Source organism: Pseudorca crassidens, chromosome 2 (assembly GCF_039906515.1).
Source record: "Pseudorca crassidens isolate mPseCra1 chromosome 2, mPseCra1.hap1, whole genome shotgun sequence".
NCBI lineage: Eukaryota > Metazoa > Chordata > Mammalia > Artiodactyla > Delphinidae > Pseudorca > Pseudorca crassidens.
The window spans coordinates 127,858,646-127,883,665 of NC_090297.1; the positions used below are offsets into that span (position 1 = coordinate 127,858,646).

At 39.0% G+C, this 25,020-nt stretch overlaps 1 protein-coding gene and 1 long non-coding RNA gene across 10 annotated transcripts in view; one reads left to right on the top strand and one right to left on the bottom strand.

Annotated features, from left to right (window-relative positions):
• Nucleotides 1–25,020, top strand: part of DNM3 (dynamin 3) — a 570,760-nt gene that overhangs the window by 544,978 nt on the left and 762 nt on the right. For 3 of the 9 annotated variants that reach the window (XM_067728648.1, XM_067728649.1, XM_067728650.1), the window contains one exon: nt 16,271–21,184. The exons of 2 other annotated variants lie outside the window; for them this stretch is intronic. In XM_067728648.1, coding sequence (XP_067584749.1) covers nt 16,271–16,372 — 102 coding nt within the window. In that variant the 3' untranslated portion in view covers nt 16,373–21,184. Of the gene's footprint in view, nt 1–671; nt 974–16,270; nt 21,185–25,020 lie in introns of those variants that run through there. 4 more of the 9 variants (XM_067728645.1, XM_067728646.1, XM_067728652.1 and 1 more) reach the window with 2 other exon arrangements.
• LOC137219700 (uncharacterized) lies at nt 804–9,041 on the bottom strand. Its single transcript, XR_010941212.1, has 3 exons — nt 8,929–9,041; nt 7,899–8,000; nt 804–931 (listed from the first exon to the last, which is right to left on the bottom strand). It is a non-coding gene; the product is annotated as an uncharacterized lncRNA (long non-coding RNA).

Consider the following 25,020-nt stretch of genomic DNA (forward strand, 5'->3'; position numbering starts at 1 on the left):
TTTTGAAAAATAGAAGTCCTTTCTTTTAACCACCCCTGTCACCAAGTCTGATGGTGTCTTTTAAAAATGACAAAAGTGAATCAGAGGAAAGGACTTAGCTTTTACTCCAGCTCATTCACATGACAGAAACACAGCATGGAAACCAAGAAATGCTCCACAGAAAGACTCTCTGGTGAGGCCCATGGTGAAACTGGGGTCCCTGCACTGCAGAGACAACCCTGGAATAGCATCAAGAGATTATCCCAGGGCCTCCCACTTATGCTCCTTGCATGACTTACGAAGTTTCCCTGACTTTACATGCACACTTTGAGAGTCTCATCACAGCCCCACATTCTCAGTAATTTACTACTCAACCAATCATGGCAAAAGGTACATCAGTTTCTCTACGTGAAGAGACAATCCATGCACTCATGTTCTTTTTTTTACAGAGGTAAAAGCCATTTGGTTCTCTACAGTTTAGCTTAATCTGGTTTTAAATGTTTGACCCTGATGCTCTTCTGTACCATATCTCTTTTACGTATTTTATATGTTGATTTAATTGACAGTTAACACAGAATCCCTTTCAGCTAGAGATAAGGTCTCCCTGTTTTGTTTTCAGCCAGTCCCCCGAATTTTGAGTAAGAGCAAACCCATGATTCTTATGAGTGTGTCTTTGCATCCCTAATATCAAGGTTTGGTGCCATGAAGGACGAAGCTGCCGAGCCTTGAAGTTGTGGGCTCAGGGTTCACGGACAGTTAAGCGACTTGTGGGACTAGCCTGTCTGACTCCCCAGCAGTCATGTACTGGAAACACCCTGACTTACTTCCTCCTCAACAGCCCTCTAAGAGTACGACTTCTTTTAGCAGCTGAGTGTCTTTGGACAAGTGATGAATTCATCTTGTGATTTCTGATTTCAGCCATGAGCTTTCTATTTTCCTCGACATCCTTCTCCTTTAAAGAACAAACAAATAAAAATATGATTAGGTGTTCTGATTTTTCAGGGAACAGTTTTTATATTTAGCAACTGGATTTAAAAGTCAAGCAAGGATTTTTACAAAGTATAATTGCTGAGAATAGAAACAACTTTGAGGCGTTCTTTCTGACTCTTAATATTTAAGGCATCTCATGAGGCTACTATGTAACAAAATTAGTTACAGAAACCCCAAATGTAATTAATAATTTGTTGCAGGTTTAACATGAGTTGTCACGATGCTTAACATATTGTAATGAAAATGGGAATTTGGCCACAAGACGCTCACTAAAGAAAAGCGTCCAATTTAATCTGAGCCCCACAATTAGATATTTCATCAAAATCATTCAAATGCCACAGTGATTCTGGTTGTAACATAATAATTCACTGAAGTGAATCAATGGTTAATGTCAAAGGTTTTCATTCTTCAGGTCTTGGTTTCATTCTGGTTCAAGTGGAAGTAAAATTAGCCTGGTGGTTTCCTTCTTGGGTATAGCAAACTTGAGTCTACTTTACACAAACATCTGCCTCCCGCCACAGTCCAGAATGACTGGCAGTCTGTTTAGGCAAAGCCCAGGAATTTGGGAGCTTTGCAGATGTGTCAAGGTAGATTTCAGATTGTCTTTCAGTTTTCAATGTGCCCCTTATCTCACTTTTCCAAACTTCTGATGGTGCAGGAGGGTACAAGAAAACGGAAAATAAGAAAGGATCTGCATGAGGCAAAGTACAAACAGCAGAAATGCAGACAGGCAGCAGGGCAGTAAATATAACAATATAGCATATACCATACCAGCCCCGTGCTAACTGGCCTTGAGTTAAGGGAACAACTGCTTCCATGTCCCACGACCAAGAATAGCAAATAGCTCTGTCATTGTTCTCATTTGGCACTCTAAATTGCTAAGCTTCAACAGTGTAGGGAAAGCCTTTCTGAGTTTCAGGGTACCTAATCCTGCCCCTGGTTTCACCTGATTGAGGAAGACAGCCAAGACGGGAGTCTGGCACAAGAGCCACTGACCAGTGAAAAACGCACGGCCAATAATTGTTATTCTTCCTGCAGCCACTCAGCAGCAAACTGTCACCAGTTGGAATCTGCTGAATGTTCCTATATATAAGTTGATGTCAGCTCAGAGAAAAGAATTCTACACAGTGTAAGCAGACCCACAGTCTTGCAGACGCACACAAGCTAGTACTTCTGTTTCATCACTGCCCTCTTTTGTCTCCCTCACTGTAAGAAAAGAATGATTTTACAGGGAAAATCTTCATTTTCAGGCAGTTGTGGTCAGATGGCATGTTTTTCAATGACTTGAGAGATTCATGGCACAACATGATCCATGGCTCTTTCACCTCTAAATTTTATATAAGCAGCAAACTCCAAGAATGAGCTGCTGGATGCCTCTTCCTCCCTCTGGCTTATCAGCTACGAGGAGAAATTAGAAGTGAAATTTAGCTTACCGGAGCTGCTTTAGCCGATAGCCAGGAAATTAAACATGAAAACGTAACTGCTGCATCTTTCTCTCAGAATGTGCTTTACATGCCTCCCTCCAGCAGAATGAGAAAGGAGTTGAGGATTTAACTGAGGGTTTGACGGCTTTTGTCTGCTTGTCATAACTTTACTGCTGCTTAAACATAGAATTTTTAAATGCACAATGTTAAAACCTTTAGCTTACTCTAGCCAACATATTGTAACCTTGTCTAGGGGAACCTCTGAATCTAAACACATATTTACACCCTTTAGTTGCCAAATGAAATCCACCTGGCTTACCCAATGCTGTTTCCCAAAGAATATTACACTTTTGGTCTGGCCAGTATTTTTAAATGCAGGGGACCAGGGGGCCGGGGTGTTGGAAATGCATTGGGTTTGCAAGAATCTGCATGTGTCCTGATGCCACATTACCGGTATTTAGGTGAAGTTTAGATCATATGGCAACTCTGACCAGAAGTAGAATTCCTACAGAGGGCAAAGTCCAAAGCCACAAGGAACTGAGGCAGCCTCATCATGGCACAGTACTTTCTTTTCTTTCTGGCTACTTTTCAGGCGTCAGAGCCACATGATAGGCAAACCTGCAAATAACAAGTGCTCTAATTTCTGAAATTATTTTTTAACCATTCCCATGAACACCAGGAAATGTCCACTCCTGTTTTCCAGTCAAAATTATCTGCTCACATGAATTCTAGAAAGAACACATTCCATCCAAGGATCAGGAAAAAAATCCTTAATCAAAATGGCAAATAGCAAAATTCTCAATCATTCATGGTCAATGACAAGGCCAGACCTTCTTGATTTTAATTGCTCAGACACGTGGAGAATTCCAGATCTTTGTGACGTCAGCATTTTCCCCCATTGGGATGAGTTTAAACACTGAAAAACAGGATAATACTGTTCTTGCTGCTATTATGGGAACCCAGTAAATATGCAAGTTAATATAAAATTTAGAAATATGCTTCATCCCTTTCCTATTTTTTTTGTTTGTTTTGTTTTGTTTTTTGTAGAAAGGCTAATGAACCAACTGAGACAGAGAATAAGCTAAAGGCTAGATAACCACCAACTAGATATACCACCACAAGTGAATCCCCAAGCTTCTGTGGCAATGTTGAAATCCAAGAGAAAGGAGACCTCAGGTGGCTTTGAATATGATTTGGAAAATAATCTTATTTTACAAACAAATATGCCAGTTGCCTCCACCATGTAAATACTACCTGTATTAGGTTTCTGATTTTCATGATCAGCCTTATCTAAATTTCAGTGAATTTTGCATTCATCTAGAATGAGACCTTTTATGAGAGTAGGAGACAGGAAAGCCTTTTCCAAGGTATTTTGCAGCCCAAGAACCTAAAATGGAATTATTCCACTTGGGAATGGATAATTATGTAAGATATATTCTGAACCACGTGTATTTTTTTAACTTTGTATTAGGATTATTCTCAAAGCCAGTTTTAAAAGTGAATGAAGTTTTTCCCTCAAATAAATCTCCTAGTCTCGTGTTCAAGGGTCTCCGCCAGAAAGTCTGCACACTGCTTTGCCTTTAGACCACCATTCATGGAGGAAAGCTATAAAAACTGAGGAAAACGCCTACTTATTTTTAAAACAACTAGAATTTCTTCTTGCTTCTTAGTAGTATTGGAAAATATTTTAATAACTAAAATAATAAAACTTCATGTGAGGCCAATTCTACATTAATTATTGCCTCTTGGGGTGGAAAATTAAGGAAACATTAGTAAATGTGTTAACTAGAGAAACCACTGCACTAATTTCCCTGCATGTATCTGGGTCTAAGGTCACAATAAAATCCATACTGTACATAGCCCTTAAAAGAAAGCAAACTCACAGTTTTAGCTCTAACAATAGTAGTATCAGAATACTCAGGACTGAAATTAATGGACCATAAAAATCCCTGTGATTCATCAGTAGAATTTGATTAACCTACTTAAATGCTCTACAGTTCAGTTTAGGGATCTGTAATGAGGGTTGCTGATATGATTGCTTGATTTGTTTTAATATTTCAAACACTCTACCCCATTACCATCTTAATACTCGAAAACTAATGAGTATTTGAAAACTCATTTTAAAGCACCGTATCTTTGAATAAACATGTTGAAATCGTGTTTCTTGCTTTTGCTTAAAACTTTGGTGTGTAATTGATGCCACCTTGTAGATTTCCCTCTTTTTTTTTTTACTGTACTCGCCTCCTTCAACCCGGGACCTTTTCTATTTGATATATAGTGTTTATCCAGTCTTCTAGGTGTGTGAACAACACATGGGGCACTCATACCAATGACCATTGTTACTGTGTTGTTCCCTTCCCTGTAGAGCAAGAAGTCTCAGCAAAATATTCTTGATGGTCCCAAGGAATCTTTGCAATTTACAAATACTTTCACAGTCTCCGGAGACTCTTCAGGTTTCTGTCAAAATGATGTCATTTTTATCATTAGAGTTAACTTTTCTATTTTTGTCTATAGATTTCATACCACTTACTAAAGTGCATTTTGAGGTACAAAAACATGAAGCTAGAATAAGGAAGGTAGCACTGACCGTTGTCTCCAGTCCAGAAAGCAATGTTAAATCGGCAAGGCAAGGTTTTAGGACATTTCTTTTTACTGCATTCTCATTGCACTCCTGCTTTGTACCCCAGTCCTTCTGATTCCCCTTGTCTGTCAGTTGGGCCCTACACCCAGTTATACAGGACAGTCTTCCTTTGGTTACTTCTGTCTGACACCTGCCTTCTAGCTGTGTTTGGCAGGCCAGCAGGATGAGGTAATAATCAGAAGAAAATGTTCTGGTTCTTTGGCCTCATCCATGTACAACATTATTCAAAACAGTTTTCTGTGAGTGAGAATAGAGTTGCTTTGAGGTCCCTTGGTCTAACATTCTGTGGTGATGTGGAGGAACAAAACTGTAAACTTTTTTGATCCCTTCTAGAATAGTGGAAATATAAATTATACCTGCCTTTGTCCATCCTCTCAGTGATGTTTACAGACAGATATATGTAGAAATGAGAGCCTTTCATTTGTAAACATTCTGGCTTTACTCTCTCCAAGTCCAGCCATCTTCTTAAGCACAGCTCCCATGGTCGTTACAGTCGTGTTTTCCTAAAAGCATATTTTGTGAACTATTTCTCCAAGATGATGGCAGTTTTTGTAAGCCAGATGCCTAAAAGACATATGGTTTTCATAGATTTTTCCGTCTAGACTCGCTTTATTTAGTGACTTTCGGTCTGAATTGGTCCAGTTAAATTTTCTGTAGGAGCTTGTATAAAATTTTTAAACGTGGGCATACCACTAAGGTGTAAAACAAAAAGTTTGACTTCTTGTTGGCGAGCGATTAAAAGGGATTGGTTGAAACTTTCCTTCAGGTTAAGTAATTCTGATCATACTGTACGCCCACTCGTCTATTCCTCTCCCACAACACTGTCCAAAATGGAAAGGCTTACCCTAAAAATCCGGTAACTGTTAAATTCATATACTTCTCACTGTTTTCCTGAGTAAATTTTTTGTATTCCAGTTGATGTATGTGAGTGTGTTAGAAAGCTCTGATTCTTTCTGCAGACTCTTTACATGGCCCAGGGGACATATGATTCCTTGCCCTTTTAGCACCAGTTTTTACAAACACAGCATTTCCCTCATTTTAAAAAAACACCCAACAAGCCACTGAGTAAAGGAGACGAACATACAGGAGTTTTTGTAGTGCCTTCGAACACCAATGAAAAATTTCATTCTAAAATGCGGTTTTTGAGCCGGCATCAAAGACTCATTTAGCAACAATATGACACTTCAAGAGAAAAACAATAACTTCTAGACTTGCCCAGAAAGCAGCCTTTTGCTCCCTCTTTTGTAAGAGCTAACACCGCAGATCCGTTCCCAGTTTAACTGCATCAGGACGAGGAGACTCGTGGAAGGGAGAAAATGTGGGCCGTTCTGTCTCCACCAGTATCATCACTTGGCTTCGCACTAAGCATTTAATTGGACTCGGTCACATATTTGTTCACTGACATGGCAGCTTGCAAGGCACACCGCCTCTCTGTTTTTCTGTTTGCTTTCAACTTTTTTGTTTTTAAAATTTGAACTCTAAGGCATGTTAGAGCTCCTCCTGCTGGAATTTTTTTTTTTTTAATCACTGGGATTCTAATTAGTAAACAGTAACTCGTCTCCATTTTCTCCACTCTGACTGATACGAGTGACCGGAAAAATACCACATGGTGCATTTAAAACTGGCCTTTTAATTCACCGGGTATCACAGGTCAGGCAGAAATGAAACAATGGCACAACGTAAATCTTCTGTAAGTCTTCAAATTCCCTGTGCTCAGTTTTTTCTTGTTGTTGTTCTTACAAAAATAAGAGGAATTGGAAAGTTAACTTTTGCATCAGTATTCCTAATTACATATTTACCCTCTTTGAGATAAGGCCTCAAGTCAGATATCATGCCCGAAAGCTTCTTGCTCTCTATCAGAAAGGGGCAAAAGGTCTTTTCCACCTTTCCAAAGCAGAAATGAATTTTACACTTTCTTATAGAGATCCAGTGTTGCCTTTTCCCTCCCCATCCTTGCTTGTTTTGCTTCTTCTCCCTGACTTGAGATGACAAAGGAATATGCATCTCAGAAGTAGAAGTTTGCCTCTCCCAGTAGCTAGTCCTTAGCACCTCCTTCCCAACTTCTCCTCCTTCCCCCAGATGTCTGAGTTGGCCAACCCCTTCCCCTGGTGCCTGGGGTGGGAGTGAGGGGAAGGGCAGGGAGAAGAGGACAGAAGAAGATGAAGAGGGTTAGAAATAGTTTTACCCCAGCTACCATCAATGGGAGTAGGTTTCTACATACAGCATGTAAGTTCTTAGATCTCTTTGGGCATTTCTTGAAAAAGAGAGAGAGAGGGAGAGAGAAGGGAGGAAGGGAAGGAGGGGGAGAGAGAGACAGAGAGAGAGAAAGTCTTCCGAGGGGACACTGCCTAACTTCTTTCAATAGCCATGTGTGTGTAAATCTCTTTAAAAGCCACATCCTCTCTCTCTATGTAGTTTTCTCATCACTGTATTCCTCTTACCTTCTGCTTCTCTGCATACCTTTTAGTCTTTTTCTCTACCCAACTTATCTGTCGTCAGTGATACAGTACAGAAGCTAAAATATAAAAATTAATCTCAGAAGTAATGCTTTTTAGGAATCATATTTTAAAACAACTAAAAGCCCTCCAAAAGTTATTTGTTTTATGAATTAGGACTTGGAGCAAAACAAGTAATTTTGCCACTTGTGCTAAAGAATATGACAATACTTGATTTCTCAAACTGACAGTACTTTTTCTAGCTTTTTTTCCCTTCATACATACTATCTCCTATTCCTGGAATGCCAGTCCCCTCAACTTGTTTTGTTTTCTTCAAGTCCTTCCAATCCTCCAACCTCTTTCCATCCCCAGGCTAAGACTCCAGGTGTCCCTGAAACTCTTGAGGCATAATCCTGCCGTAGCACTTACCCAACTGTGGACACTGTTTACTTGTCTCTCTTCCCAGCTCAAGTAGAAACTCCTGGGCAGCGACTGTCTTTACTTCTGTACCTCTAACTCTTAGTACAGCACCTAGCACATAAACAGGGCTTATTGAGGTAATGAAAGAAAACAAAATGTGTTGATGTTTGGTGTTTAATCAAAGTTTACTTTTAGAATTAGCCCAATATTTAGTGTATTTTAAGGAACAATTTAAACACACTTTCTCTCTTGTTCTGTTCTGTTGAAAACCTTGCCTGGCTAATTCTTTTTACGGCTCATAAACTGAGCAGATTTAATGTGGGTAAATCATCCCTTAAGCTGCCTTTTTGCTGCAGCCACAGAAGTGGGTTTATCAGTACCATCCTTACGGGTGAAATCCAAGTCAGATATTTAAAATAAAGTAAGGAAAGTGTGGCAAGGTAGGTTATATTAGCACTTATCTCAGAGACTAAGTTATACAGTATACTATATGTTTGCATCATCAAATAAAAACTGTGGACTGTTTTTCTCCTTATGTTCTTATTTCAAAGTCTATCAATTGATTCATACTTTCCCAATAGCATACATTATAAAATCGTGTGTTCATTTTCACAGGGGAAAGAAATGCTGGCTCTAAAATGTAGCAAGAATCATATTAGAGAATTTTTTGAATCCTTTAAATGGACTCCAAGTTCTCTGTTCTTTCCAACATCTACTGTAAACTATTCTTGGACAGTATCGGCTTATTCTGTTACTAAAGCTAAAAGGCCAAAAATACGCTGGATAGCATCCTATAGTATTTTTGATAATAAATTACAAAATATTATCTTCCATGTGGACGAAATCATGACTGTTTATAGCATTTTTCTGAACTTATTAGCCTTAGATTTTTTAGATGTGTAAAACCTGTTTTTTGAATAAATGCTCAAATCAAGAAGCAAAGCACAACACAATGCTGACATTTAAAATGCTGTGTCCCATAACCTGTTCTCTTAGAGCAGACATTAGCAAGAGGAAGTCCTGGGTCATAGTTAGTTACCTTTCCATTTCACCGGGAGGTGTGCTCCTGTCTGATTTATCCTTGGGGATGTTCACTCATTCATGTTCTTGAACTTCTGGTTGGGACACTGCCCCCTGCAGGTGCTGTGGAAGGCTGCAGGCAGGGTAAGGAGTAATCTCAGGTTTTAGGAAAGTTTATAACGTTGTTCAGATGCCTTAAACTTTGAAAAATGATGCAAGGATTAAATAATTCAAAAGGGTCGTGGAGAAGAAAGGCGTTTCAGTTCCTGGGAAGGAGATACTATGGGCATCTCCCAACTCAACTGATTCTGACGCCACCAGAGCCATTTTTGCCTGGAGCCACTCTAGAGCCGAACGCAGCAGAGTGCACTGTGGGAGGCTCTCTTCACAATTTTAGAAAACTCAGAAGCAGTTTTTGCTTTTTTTCTCTTTTGTTTTCTAAGAAATTCGTCCAATGTAGCCCTCAAAAAGGAGGTGCCTTACTTCTTGTGCTTAGGTAGAGAAAAACCTTCATTTTGGGCGGGGGGGGGGATCTGTTTCATCAATAAAATTAAAAAGTTGTGCAACGGCTTCCCTGGTGGCCCAGTGGCTGAGAATCCGCCTGCTGATGCAGGGGACATGGGTTCGTGCCCCGGTCTGGGAAGATCCCACATGCCGCAGAGCGGCTGGGCCCGTGAGCCATGGCCGCTGGGCCTGCGCGTCCGGAGCCTGTGCTCCGCAGCGGGAGAGGCCACAACAGTGAGAGGCCCGCGTACCGCCAAAAAAAATAAATAAAGATGTGCAAGTTGGTATTAGATTCTCATGGCTCCTAGTAACCTGAGATGTATACCTCTCTCATGATCCTAAATGCAATTATCTGTAAATTAAATTTTGAGACAGTTATATCTTAAAGCTTCACCTATATCTAATAAGTAGAACTTACAGTATAAATGAAGCCTATTGCATATCCTTTTTTTTATGCAAATAACTATCCTCTTAGGCAGATAGCATTCCCCTAGAAGTATCAATCTTTGAATATTTTTTTGAGGGTTTTCCTTTTTTTTTTTTTTTTTTAAATTTGGGTCCACCTAGCTAACTAGGTTGGATTTCAATCATACCCTCTCCAAAGATGAGAGTTTGGAATGCATGGTTAGATGTGCTTAGTTTCTATACCTACTGCCATTTTCATGAGCAAATACAAGCTTCCCTAAACAAGTAGTTATTCTTCTGGTGATGACTAACAAGAAAACTACCATAGCATAATATCTTTGTCTTTATAAAATAAACCTAAAACTGACCCATGCTTGAGTCTAATTTCCAAAGGTATCAAAGTATTTCTACAACCATTTCTTCATCTTTCTTAAGATTTTTTTCCAGCACTTTCTCTTTTTGCTTTTACTTTACCTGGCAAGTGAAATGAATTGCTAATGAAGCAAGGACAAAATCATTTATTATGTCTTAGAACAGTTTTCAAAGCACAATCCCAGGACCAGCAGCATCAGCATAATCTGGGAACTTGCTAGAAATATCTCACCCCTTTAAAAATTCTGTGTGGGACCTAGAAACCTGTGTTTTAACAAGTCCTCTGGGGAATTCTGATGCACTGTCCAGTTTGAGGACCATAGCCTTAGAACATGCCAACATAACTGCCCAATAGAAAGAATCCTGGCCTGGGAGTCATGATATCTTGTTTTAAGCACAGGAAAGGACAGAGCCTGAGCTACATAGACCCAGGCTGGCTCACATACTTGCCAGATAGATAAATCCCACTTCCCATCTTGAAGAGGAATAAGGGCAGGGGCAGAAAGACCAAGCCATTTCAGTAATCAGTCTTATGCTGATTACCAGGAAGCAGGGAGCTAGAAGAAAGGTAGCTTCCATCCTCACCCCCATTCTGATGCACCCCTGTTAAGACAGTCTCCCGTCATGAATACCAAGAACCAGTTAACCCAAAGAAGAGCAGATGAGAATTTAGTTCTTCCATTCTTAGAAGAGAATCGAACAAAACAATAAGACAGCTGACCATTCTTCTCTCTTATCAGTGTTGCCAGTTGCTCCCCCACCATGCGTCCCACCCCAAGTGACCGTTTGACTTTCTTACAAAATTTGTCATTGTCCAAAATACTGCAAACGGTCCATCCCTACAGCTACAAATGCAACGTCAAGTATTACATCTTTCCCTTTGATTTGGAAGCAGAAACATAGCTTTTCTATCGTAACCATGAGCCGCCCACACACAACAGTGTTTCAATAAACACTAAGTGATGCAAGATGCTCCATTGCAATGTAATGGGTAACTTAATGAAGCCCATCACTGCACAAAGTAACAGAGGAAAATTTGGTACAAAACAAATAACTCTGCTTGGCCCAAAATAAACTGTCTTATGAGGTGAATGTCTTTGGAAACTCTGAATGGTTAGGACCTAGACCAATGAAATGAACCTTAACAGTAAACCTTAAATGTTTTTCTGGTGTTGAAGTTGGCAAACATCTTAGCATTACTTATTAAGAAAATTCACACTGAACAACTTAATGCTTCTCTTGAATTGCTTTCTATAGAGATTATTGGGGGATTATTGCTTTAGAAATAAGATGATGCTCATTTCTTCCAGTAGGGTTGACAGACTTTTTTTTATAAGTAAAATTATTTATATATAAATAGTGAAGAAGTTAGTAATCATAAGCTTTCATAATCTATGACACTGACACATTAAAAAAAACACAACAAAACACCAAAACACTGTAATCTTTACTTAAACATTCTAAGACCGAGACAGTGAAGCATTTGAACACACTTTTTAGGGTTGTTTTTTATTCCCTGAAATAATGGCCAGTTATGCTATTGTAGTTACCTAAGCAAGCTGTTGTAATTACCATCAGTCAAGGGTTGACACACTCTAGGATTTTTAATTACTCAGTACATATATGGGTTACTTTAACCTGAAACCAAGCATATTTTAAAGATGTTATAATTATTTTAAGAGAACATGATGGAAATTTTATCTTTCTTTTTCTTTTTATCATTAATTCACCACACAGGTGTGCAGTGCCTAGTCAATGCCTTAGGGACTCCGTTAAAGTGCTCATAATGGGGGGCTTCCCTAGTGGCGCAGTGGTTGGGAGTCCGCCTGCAAAGGCAGGGGACGCGGGTTCCGGCCCTGGTCCGGGAAGATCCCACGTGCTGCGAAGCAGCTGCGCCAGTGCGCCAGAACTGCTGAGCCTGCGCTCTGGGGCCCGCGAGCCACAGCTGCTGGGCCTGTGTGACACGGCTGCTGAGGCCTGCGCGCCTGGAGCCTGAGCTCCGTAGCGGGGCGGGGGGGGGGGGCGCCGGGGGGGGGGGGGCGCCGTGGTGAGAGACTCGCGCACCGCAGTGGGGAGTGGCCCCTGCTCGCAGAAGCTAGGGAGAGACCGCGCGCAGCAACGAGGACCCAACACAGCCAAAAATAAATAAAACAAAAAATAAATAAATTTATTTTTTTTAAAAAAGTGCTCATAATGGATAGGTTCTCCTGATTTATTTATTTGAAAAAAATATTATGAGCCAAAGGCAACGCCGAGTTCTGGGATACAGTGGTAAACAAGACAAACAAAAGACCTGGCACATAGCAGAAAGTTACACTTTTCTGGTCTCCTGCCTTGCCTTCTATGTGCAATTGCCCATTACCGTTGACCTTGTTGTGTCCCATCAGCATGGTCCAAAGATTGGGGTGGAGATTAATGAGAAGTTGCTGTTCCATCAGAGTATTTCAATCTTTCTATTCTCTGTCTCCATCATTGAACTCCTCCATTCCACCTCATCACTTAATTTCTAGTTTCTTTAACCTCATTATAGACCTTCATTCTCTTATGACTTTCACATTTTATGTGTCACAGTTAAAATCATATTTGCCCCTGCTTTGACCACATTATTGTATTTTCAGGCTCTGATAATATATTCTCAGAGTCTGACTTACAAAATTTTGCCTCATTTTTTCCACATAAATGGGATGCTGTGGTAAAACCACTTGCATACTTCTCTTATCCCATTCATCTTCCACTATGAATAATAGGTTTTGAGTTTTTAAAAATCATGCAGCATAATACAGTCCACATAGTACATGCTCAATAAATAACACATGCAATGCATAAGTGGAAAGCATGTTATAGATCACCTAGTCTGAGTCTCCTGTGTCATAGATGAGAAAACTGAGGCTTAGAGAAGTTTAGTGATTAATGATTATACATACTGGCAATTGGAGCTAGAATCCACATCTTTTGACTTCTGTGTAAACTTGCTGCCTCAAATATAAACCTCTGACAAATGCCTCAAAAGATTGCATTTCTGGCCTCATTGGACCCACTTACCTTGACCTGGTCTGTACGCTAACCTGGCTAAACATCCTTGTGTAGGTACTTTTCAGTCATTCATTTGTTTGTCTACTATTTAATAAATATTTTTATTTTATTTTTTTGCGGCACGCGGGCCTCCCGTTGTGGAGCACAGGCTCCAGACGCGCAGGCTCAGCAGCCATGGCCCACGGGCCCAGCCGCTCCGCGGCATGCGGGATGCCCCCGGACGGGGGCACGAACCCGCATCCCCTGCATCGGCAGGCGGACCCTCAATCACTGCGCCACCAGGGAAGCCCTTAATAAATATTTATTCACTGCCTTCTAACCACATTATACAATGATGAATATACATAATAAATACAGAATATGTCGTCTCTGCACTCAAGAAATCTGCAATCTACTGGAGGACACAGGCAATAATCTAGTAAATAAATACATAATGGCAAACAGAGTTAAGTGCTATGAAATACATAAAACTATGAAGCCATGAGGAGTGGTGGTTGGAAACTATAGGATGGTCAGGAAGTGCTGAGGAATGACATTTAAGCCAAGAACAAAAGGATCAGAAGAGAACTCAGTTTGCATTCCTTTCTGTCTTGGCTACAACCCTTGGTCAAACCTATCACACATGCATGAAACAATTTCCAACCCACCATGCCACACTGTACTCTGCCCCTCACTGCGATTGTCATTTAAGATCCACTTTTTTCAAATAAAATCCCCTAATTAAGTCCATCCCATTATTAAGCCTCTGGTAGAGTTTCCCTTTTTCAAGTTCAAATTCTGGCCAACTCTCTTGCCCCTCCTGTAACTGCTTAAATGCTAAGAATATATTTCTATAGGTTATGTGACTAATTGTCAAACTCCCTGAGGAAGAGCCTATGATTTACTATTTATTCCAAACATCTGCTGAACAACTGAGCAGTCAAATACCCTGTAGGTAGAGTTTCCAAGAGTCTAAATCCTACATGCCATTGTAGCTTTTTTTTTTTTGCAAGAGCAATGATTTACTAAAACAAAAAAAAACCCCTTAATATAATGTAAAGATCAATGGTTATCACAAGTATTCATAAGTTGTTTCTTACTTCTAGGAGTAACTTTCATTTATTCATTTTGTCAAACATTCAGTGGCTGAATGACAAGCCCTGAGCTAGACACCACAAGAAAATGAAGATAAGTGAGACACAGCCCATTTCTAATCAGTTGCAATAAGCATATAAACCTAATTCTAGAAATATGTTGAGATTCTACAGAAGCATCAAGATAGGGAAAGGTAGGTCAGAGAAGACTTCACCAAGGTTAGCCTTGCGGGAGGAATAGCAGGTTCCAGCAGATAAACAAAAGAACATTGAGAACATAATTGAAGGCAACACCCTGCTAAACACTCTATGAAACAGCTCAAGTGGACATGACCTCTGGCCTCTGGAAACTTCACATCAAAGGAGAAAATGATTTAGGTTCAAATCCAGGACATAAGTTAAACAAATATGGCCATTTCAAATGAAAATGAGCAGTATGCTAGTGAAAGCGCAGGTGTTTTTGCATGGTCATAAGTGAAAAGGAAATTATAGGAGGATTTTTCCCAGCAGGAAATTACTGAAACATTTCAGGTGGTCATGGTAGCAGGTAGCCTTTCTGCAGGAAAAGGACTTACTTGTTTACTCAAATTAAAGAGCTGGTAGAGATTGGTTTAGTTTCATAACTGTGCCTATAAAGTATCTCTAATTACACTTTCAAAAACTGAGCGCCTGCTTAGTAATAATGAGACTTAGTAGAAGAGGTTAAACTGAAATGCACCTTCCCAAGGAAACCTTTCCTCTCAAGCCTCCTGGACATTTTTCAAGTACAGGAGGCAAAAGAAACTCCACTAAGATCTATGAGTTTGTGCTTAAGTGGTCAGTATTTGTACCATTAATCAACAATATCTCTTTTGCTTTGATCTTTCCTTGACCATCTAATTTTATCTTATAGCTCTGTAATTTTTTAACATTTCATAACCATTTTCTTTAACTTTTCTAACTTCACTCCTTCATCCTGAGAAAAAATATTTGATTTGATTAATTTAGTGTGTCCAATACAGAAGAAAATTTCATGACATGACTGTAATTCCAGAAAGGTTCTTTCTGAAAAAAATCAATGGGAGAGTTTTATCAAGAAGAAAGGTTTCAGTTTGCAGAATTTGTTGAATTTTGTTGACTATAAACATTACTCTCCGAGATATGACATATAAAGTCAAGTACACACCCAAAAAAGCTTATTAATACATTTAGGAAATAAATGTATGGGTTCAGGGAATAAAGAGTATTAGTTGGTAAAGCTGAGATTCTCAGATATAGTAATATTTCGTTATCTGGAGTTTATTCAGCAACCTCAGCTATTAGAAACACCATTACCAACCAGAAAGTGAGCAATACTGTTGCTAAGAATAAAACTTTTAGGACCCAAAATAGGAACCAGAGCTCATGCAGTTTACTCAGGCGCTCACCTTGAGCCTGTTTACACTTATTGTGGAGAACTCTAAAAACCTTAATTTTTCTTTCTACTGCTTAGCAAATTAGAAGTAAAATACAGGATAAATTGGAGAAAGCTACTGCTAAAGACAATGAGAAGTGATAATTAACATCCAGACAGGGAGAAAAAATAAGAAGAAGATTACTCAAAGGGAAATAAAAATTCAAACCCCATCAGTCTCTGAGGCCTAAATACCTTATTAGTTCCTGGAGTGGGCATCATATAGTACACTTCATACTCTGCTGACCGAGAAAAATGCCATGTATTTCAGATGGCTTTTAAATGACTTAGTATTTATATTAGTATTGGGAGGGACGACTTCAGTTTTTAGCAACATTTGTATATGAAAAAATACCTCATTTAAAAACAAAAATGCTAGGTGAATGAAAGGTGACAGTATTAAATTATTACAAATGGCAGCCACTCCTGCTGACCTGTCTGTGCATGAGCATGTGCGTGACGGCTCTTTCTCAGTGTCTTTGGGATAACCTTCTGCTAGATATTCTACTTGTGTCTTTACCTGTCTCTTTCTCTCTTTCTAGCCGGAGACCACCCCCATCACCTACTCGTCCCACTATAATCCGTCCACTAGAATCCTCCCTGTTAGACTAAACGAAGTGTCTGGCATGGCAATTAATTACTAATGAATTATGCAAAAGCAAAATATTTGGTAACCGTTGCAGTAAATCATGAGTAGTCGCATGTGTGGATATCAGTCGGCAAGTAACCAGTTTTACTAATGCATTCATCACTCACCTTCATTGCTCATGATATGTCAAACTTTTGGGGTTTGACTCTTGAAAACTGCTGACTCTTTGAGGCTTTATATGTTGTATCAACCAAAGTAGATTGTATAGCAGCCCGCTACTTTGTGGACCATTGGCCTACCCTGGCATATGTTTGGAATTGCTTTGACAACTTTCCCAGGTTACCTACCAGATAGCCCATTTAATATAATTCCTAAGAGATAAGAGATGGTGGGCTTAGACCTAAATGATACATATTTATTTTTCCACATTCTGTTTTGACTGACGGAAATTATGTTGTCTATTATACATGTTTCCGCCTACGCCATGATTAGCTATTTAGATCCTTTCTCCTTCCTCTTTATTTCATAAAACTGCTAAGAAGTGATTTTTTAAAAGTTAGGATTCCTTAAAAATAAAACTTTTCCAGAAGCATGAGGTAGTTTGCAAAGGAAAAGTTAATGCATTGCTTGCTCTAGAGGGCTTCTCATGGCAATGTGTTTTGCTTCAAGCTAGAAGCATATTCAACAGTGAATTAAAGCTTGTTTTTTGGTAGTCAGTCAGTAAATTGGGCTACTTTCAGAGTTCAAGGAAGAAGCAAAATATCACATCTCTAGAAGTGTCTGTACAAATGTAATTTCTTTATTCACATATATACTTAGCTCCTCACAAGTTACAGTGAAGGCTGATATGGAAAATATTTAATTTTTTATATTGATCTAATTTTAAGCATGGCTACTTATACTTCGACACTAATTCCAGTTGATTTAGTTAGTTAGTTAGTGCAAAAATATGTCTCCCTTTCCATGCTAATATGTAACTTTCTAATATAAAAATTTAGCCTACCTTTTAAACAGTTTAATGTAACTTTTTAATCGGTTCTAGGCTTTCTTAATAAATCCTGAGCCTTACTATGGGATAGCCATATTTAAAGAATGGGACCTGGAATGGAAAGAAAAGATGCCCTAGTTTGAGAGCAGAGCTCACATTCCTACAGTCGGACAACTTCAGAGTCTCTTTCCAGGTCATTCCAGAAAATAGTATTAAGACATCGAGATTTAAAGCAAATTGGCAAATTCTAACATTTCTAAAATTTATAAGAGCAGCTTAGCCTGAGGGTTAATAGTTCAGTCTTGAGGCTGACTTTTGGACTACCTAGAACTAGATGATTAGCATGTAGGAAACAGCCAGAAGCCAACCGGAATTTTGTCTGCTAACTGTTCCCAGACAGCAGACCAAGTATTCACTGCATAGTTGTGTCCCATGACACCATTTCATATTCTACAGAACTAAATCAGGTTTAACCAACTGAAATACCTCCCTTTGAAAGCAGCAAACATGATTTGTATGTTAACTTTAATTTCCTGTGTAGTTTATACCCAAAGCAGACACCCATAAAGTATGAAGTAAAACTTTTAACCATTATTAAAAAGAGACCTTGCCAAGTTGAATGGCATTGTTTTGAACTTATTCTAAAGGGTTAAAAGTAGTCCACTTAGGCAAAAATCAGAGAATACAAGATTTACAAAAAGGGCATTTCAACTTTTAAATTGCAAGTGATTGTATAAGAACGCCGCCCTAAATCACCACCCTAAATCTTCTCATATCTTTTTTTTTCTCATGGAAAAAAATTAACTCTTTGTGAATGGAACAGATGTGCAAAATACATACTGTATTTTTAAAATAGTGTTGCAGCTAAGTGGAAATAAGTTAAGTAAACATCCATAGTAAATGAATAGTCTAAAGTGATATCTTTTCACAAAATTCCCTCTTTTTTAGGATCCCCTTTGCTCCTTCTTTTGAATTCTCTAAAATAGGCATCTAACAGATTATATACTTCAGGGTTTGGCTTTGTGCTGTATGTGGTTTTGCGTTTTGCTGTATTTCAAAAATTTCCTTTGGTTAAAGGAAAATGTTGTGGATAACCACTGATGTGTTCTTAGATCAGCACAAACCATGTCAAAGAAAACTGGGGATTTTTTTCCCAGGTTTCTTTGCACCGATTTTATGCATCATAAACAATGGCATTCGTCACCTTTGGCTTTTGCTCTCAGATTATCACCCCACAGTTTCACTGTCCCAATTGTCTCTTCTTGTGTGTACATTTTTGTTTTATTTTACTTCTAAGTTATTTCTAATAGAACCCAGCCTCCCCTGGAATTTCAGCAGTCATGTTGGAGAATATTTTCAGTTTACTGCAGTATTGTGTCATATGATTAGTATTAATCCCATTTCCCAAAGGGTTTGTATCCTGCTAAAAGGAGATGTCAAGGTAAATGAAGTCAGAAGCCCTAGGATGTGCGGAGTGTGAAGTACAGCGTTCATATCAGGCCTTAAGATGGGAATGTCGCTTAATGAGCTTTCTAAGTATTTCCCACACACTTCAGATCTTTTGTGTAACTTCATCCTGATTGCTCTGATGTTGTCTACACAACAGATGTAGCTCCATCATGTCTAGTATAATAAAACGTACAGTGTTTTTAGGATTTGGAAAAGTAAACTGTATATGTTTATTTGATGGGTAAATCTGTTTTATTGTCACATGCTAATTCTTGCATGCTTATTGACTAACTGGAATAGCCATTTACTCAATTGTGGACAGATGGTTGAAATAGTATTGATTTAGAACAGATATATTGAATTTCCAGAAATCATCTACCAAGATTACTCCTCTGAATATTGCTTTTAGCTGTGTTTTGTAACATAGAAGAGCAGTAGGGTCTGTTTAGTTAGCAAATTGCCTACTTGTTCAGATAAAAACTCACTCTATTCCAAAACATTATAATAAAACCAAGTTCCTGTGATATAACTATAAGCCTTCTGACCTTAGAATTAAAGAGTAATCGTATAGATTCATTTTATGACTTTTTAGAATAGACTATAGCCATAATTCTCAAATATGAACTGGGACCTAATACCAGTATGTGATAAATGTTGATGTTTTCTGTGTACACACGTATTTTCTAAGCATGTGTCCCTATGTATACAGTATATACATAGTAAATTTGTGTAAGTACATGTATTTTGTGCCCCTGTGGGTAAGTAGCTTTAAAAATCACTTGTTAAAATGCCATGAGCATGTGTGTGATTGTGTGTGTATTGTATATATATGTATATGTTTGGGTGTAAATATTTATACATGTGTGTATGTGTGGGTATGAATATATTTTTTAAACTGTGTTAATACAAGAGTTAGCTTTAGAGTATTTGCCATAATATGTGATAAAAGTGGTTCATTTCTCATAACATACACGAGGTGTACAAAATTTTCTCCAGATTACATTCATTCTGAGAGGCACAAGGCTCAGAACTTCCATGACAACATGGTAGAATAACATCTACAGGCATTTGCATCTAAATTCACAGCATTGCTATCGAAGAAGAAATTATCTTTGCCAATATAGCTAGCTCATAGTAAGTGTAAGATCTGGAAACCTACCTTTAAGGTCTCTGATTAGAATTATAAATTATTCTTAGATTGCTGAGGTGAATCTTAAAAAGCTGTTTGTCTACATAGTCATTTTCTTTCTCTACAGTAACTGTCAAAAAATAAAAATAGAGGGATACAGCAGTATAACACAAGTAGTGGATTTTCTGAGTAAGTTTGCTTAAAATGCAGGGAAGAAGTTATGTAACACCTCAGAGGCAGGTCATCCATCCACTTTTTCAGGTAAACATTTTTCATTTGTCAAACAATGTAATTATTTGAAATGGACAGGAATCTCCTTAACATTAAGAATAAAGCTTAAATAGTAGGTCTCTAAACTATGGAACTCGATGAAAGAAGATAATATTTGAGACTCAAGCCATGAGTTTTATATCATTTCACTAAGAGGACTGCAAGCTGTGAGCTCAGAGTTTAATGTGAATGAAGCTAGATGGTTTCTAAGAAACAGTTATTGGTTCACTAGATCCCTCATTCCTTTCTTAAAAGCTCAAATGTGTCTTCTAGAACCTTCAGTCATCCTGTCTAGTTGGTATGTTTAACATTACGTGGTGCTCTGTATGGTGAAATTTTAAGAGTATTTTGAAGCATATGTAGTATATGCATTGCTATTTGTATATACGTGTAAGAATGTATGTATGTATGAGAGCAAGAGAGAGGAAACTCAAGGAAGAGTCTCCTGTTTGTCTTAAGACCTGCTCATGCTGGTATATTGGTGAGACTTTTCACCTCTCTGGTCTGGGGTTTCACACATGGCTCAGCTCAAGGCTTCATTCCTTTTTAATTTTTACCCTCAAATTCCTTAATGTAATGTTTTTTAAATTACGATAAAATTACTCTGTCTAATCTCTTGCATTGTATGTTGCCAATTTGCTAAAAATGATTCCTTCCGATCAGAAATTCTACCATTACTTGATTTGTGTTTAATTTTACATGTACAGCCTTTGTTTTGCTTGCCTGTATGTTTCTTTTCTCTCCCTTTTCTGAATCAAACTCCTCTTTTGCTTTTTTATATTAAGAAGCAGTGTACAGAAGCAAAATCTTGCCTTCTCTGTTGATTCTTTAATTAATTGGAGCCAGAGAACTTTCCCCTGTCTTCTTGGCACTTTCAGGCTTTCTTAATGCTGAGATATGGATGGACTCTATGAATGGAATTTTTGAAGCAAGTTCCTAAAGCTTGTATCATTCTTGAAGGTCATGTGTACCTATTGTGAAAATGTGAAGCTGTATTTCTGAACCTGAAATAAATGATAACATTTGAAGGACTCCCCCCTTCCTCATTCTTGTATATATTTGAGTCATGTCTATGCTTATCAGTAAGATCTGAAACTTGTAAATATTTGTAACTCTTTCGATCCTGTTGGTACCAATGTGGAGAACGATAGCATTTGGCATTACTGTCATTAATTTGGGGAAGGATGAGATTTTTAAAGGGAGCAAATTGGACAAATCAAAGGCAGGAGAGTGGGAAACATTTTATTCCTGATTTGAAGTCATCGTTGTACTAAGTTAAAGAAGAACACAAACCTTAGGCAGCTGGAGGGTACAAAGTGACACTTGCCAAGAAGCACCGTGACATTTTGCTATTGAAAAGGAAGTGATCCCGAAAAGCTAGGAAACAGAAAGTTGAAGAATACTCTGCCCAAATGGTAGGTCTACAGAAGGCATTTCTAACAGAAAGTAATTAAGTTCCTGACTCAACAGTTGGCCTCCATTGTTTATTCATTCGGCGTTGAGGGGAGAAGTTACCCCTTTCAGTTTCCCCAATATTAAGAGAACAGAAGAGTGTTCACTCTTACACACGTCCTTATCCTGAGTTTCCAGAGAATAGAGAAAGATTCCTTGTTACAAGAGTTTTGATGATAGGTCCCTTATCAACATACATAGACTCAGATTGTGCCGTCTAAAAGCAGGAGACAAGAAGGGAGTGGGAGGGGAGAAATGTTGGTTTACTTTCCCTTTGTGTTCAGGGTATGCTCTTTGTGAAAAGATGAATTGGAAAGACTGTTGGGTTAATTCACACTTTCTGTTGTGATTTCTTTCTCATGTCTATACATCTTCCATGAGTGGAGCCATCAATGCCTTCAAAGGAAGCTTTTTAATGGAAGAAAGAGTCAGGATGCGAATCATTCTGTGCACTGTGCTGTGAGTGTGTGTCTTACCGCATGATTCTGTATTCAGAATAGTTCCTGGTAGAAATTACCAAAACCAAAGGACCTTATTGTAACTATCTGGCAAATTTCCATTTGTATTTTAAAAATAGTTCTGACATCAGTGTAAGTATCTACTCAATTAGTTTTCAAGATTCTTGTTTTTCAGCTGAAACCTTTAAATTTCGTACTGAGAAGTACTAATTTCATCACACACCTGGCATTGCCACTTTTAAGACCACTTCTTGGTGTTCTTTCACACTGAGGCAGACTGATACTTAGAGTACATGCAAGAGATGTTGGCTAAAACTACAACCTTAATTTGAAGTTTCCCAAAGTCCATTCCATGAGATTTTAGTAAGTTTTACACAGACATACACCAAGGATTTCTTGATTGACTATACTTTGGAAATGATGACTAAAAATTAGATGTTTCTTTACTGGAAGACTCTATAGAAGCTTTAATATCAGATGGCAGGGCTAGTGTCTCCATGTTTCTCAGATTTATTTGACCATCAATGCTTTGTTCATAGAGCATCTCACAGGACTAGTGCTCTGAGGTACATGCCTTAGGAGACACTGCTTTAGTGGCTTTAGGCCAGAGGGGAAAGGCATTGAGTGAGATTGTCCCAGTACAGACTGTCACTAACACAAAGTTGGGTGATAAAATCAAATGTCATGGCAACTGGAGCTCCCAGCTTAGGACCATCCTCCTGGAGCTCTGATGCTTGGGGAGATCCAAGGAGGTAGGTCGCATAGGAACAGGGGGCATGAAAGCAGATAGAGACAGACATGCAATGAGTCCTAGGGGGGCATTGTGGAGGACTCAGATCACTTTCAATATTACCTTTTCTCTCTCACTTGCCAAAAAAAGAGCTCCTTTGAATTAATTACATTACCCCCATTGTATTCTTGTAAAGGGAGGGATCTAGGCTGACTTAAAAGTGAAGATCAGCAGAAAAGCATTGAGAAGAACGCTTATTCTTACTGCCTTTGTTGTCTCACTTTCCCAAGCCTTCAGGCTCACCAACTGCTCTGGGATATTAAGTTATCTGAGTGATGGGCAAAGAAAACAAGCAGGGAATGTTTTGTGAGATTGTAACAGAAAAGAAAAAAGTTATAAAGAAGACCTTCCCAGGGCTCTTGCCAGAGGAATGTCACCCTAGGAACAGCGTGCAGCACTGAGGTAGATCCAAGAGAATGTGGGTAATCCATCATTCTTCTTAATAATGGAGACTTTTATATATGAATTATGCCCATGTTCCACACACAGCTTTTCCTACCACCTTACCTTCCTGTTTCAGCCAAACGATTCTCCGAAGTTGTTTTTAAGAAAGCTTAAGGAGGTATAACCTGCAATTATAACCTTAAGTAGGTAGAATTTGCTTCTATGGTGAATGCTAGTATGATGAGCTTTAATATGTTAGCAACTCAGTATCCCAGCTCAGTGTTCCAAACTCAATACTTCGAGTTTTGTGTTAGAAGTGGCAACGGTATAAGGTAACTTTGTAGCCCTTCATATAAAAAGCCCCAATATTTTCAGCACGTGACCTTCAAGCACTTCAGCACTGTGTTAAGTAGTATGGAAAATTCTGGAAAAGAAATAGTAAAAACCCAAACTGCCGAGATCCGTAATAGAAGTAACTCTGAGCCAGTGTACGCCGTCATCACCAACAATGCTTTTTTGGCAATGAGAGGAAAGTTAGATACAGGATGAGTGAAGAGGGAAAGAAAAGAGCTAAGGGGATAGATGTCACTCTGCTGTTTGAAGCAAACGTTCTAGCTGTCCATGAAATATATTCCAAGACATAAAGTTTCTGATCCTGTTTCTAGACTAGAACACCAAACTAGCTCAAACAGAAAAGTGTTTTGGCATATGCTGACAAAACGTCCCTTTAGCACTGTGGACTTGCTGTTCAGTTTAATGGCTCACCTCCCCACCCTGCTGAGGTAATTAAAGTGTTCTAAAGCCCCTTCAGAACTCAAAAATAGTTTCGGTTTGCTGGGCAGGTGATAAATCTCATTGAGCCTGACAGGAATTTCATTACACTTTCTTCATGAAAACACCAGGGATAACCATTACCTGGATCTTGCAGACCCCCCCCACCCGCCCCCCCGCAGTTGAAAGGTTACAGACCACTAACAAGTTCTTCATCATTTAAATGGATAGGAGGCCTCCTTAAGTTCAGCCAGCTTAAATTGGACCAAAGAAAAATTGGTCTTGGACTTTGGGGAAGGTAAGGTCGTTTTTTACTGCTGCTCAGAAATAGCCCAGTCAGTGTGGCTCCATTAACATCTCATAGAAGATGAAACAGAAGTTTGCTTTTGTTTTTGCTTTTGTTTTCTTGTAGACTTCATTGCACCACTCACTGAAGTGTTACAGAAGTAAGATGGAAGTGAGTATGTTGTTGAACACCTGGATGAGTAGCCAAAAAGGAGTCCCGCAGGGAGTAGGGTACTGAACTAACCTGCCGTTCTATGGCTTGCTGTAATGTTGAGCTCATTACCAGTTGGGTTAGAAAGAGGAAATTAAATGTAGACTTCTGCTGGAAACCCGTGGGAAAGCTTCATTGGGCCTGCTGTTTTCCTACTTACAGAGCTGTCCATTGCCATGTAGCGTTTACCGTATCTTCCCTAGCAGCCCATCATCCAGAGAGAGGCTGCTGTCAAAACGAAGCAAAACTCTGGATCCTTCTTTCACCACCAGTGGGCCTGACAAGATGCAAGCCAGGCTAGGGATACGGAGAAAGAGCCAGCAAACCAAATTTCATTTACCCTGGACCTGGTTCAGAATAAATAAGAACTTCAGTTGCACCTAACTCTAAGACAGAGGGAAACCTTACCCAAAAGCTTTGGGGTCACCATGGAACAGACATAGCCTCATAGCTTGCCTGGGCCTGGAAAGGCTATCACATCAGGATTTCACCTGAAGGAAATTCTTATTTACAAAT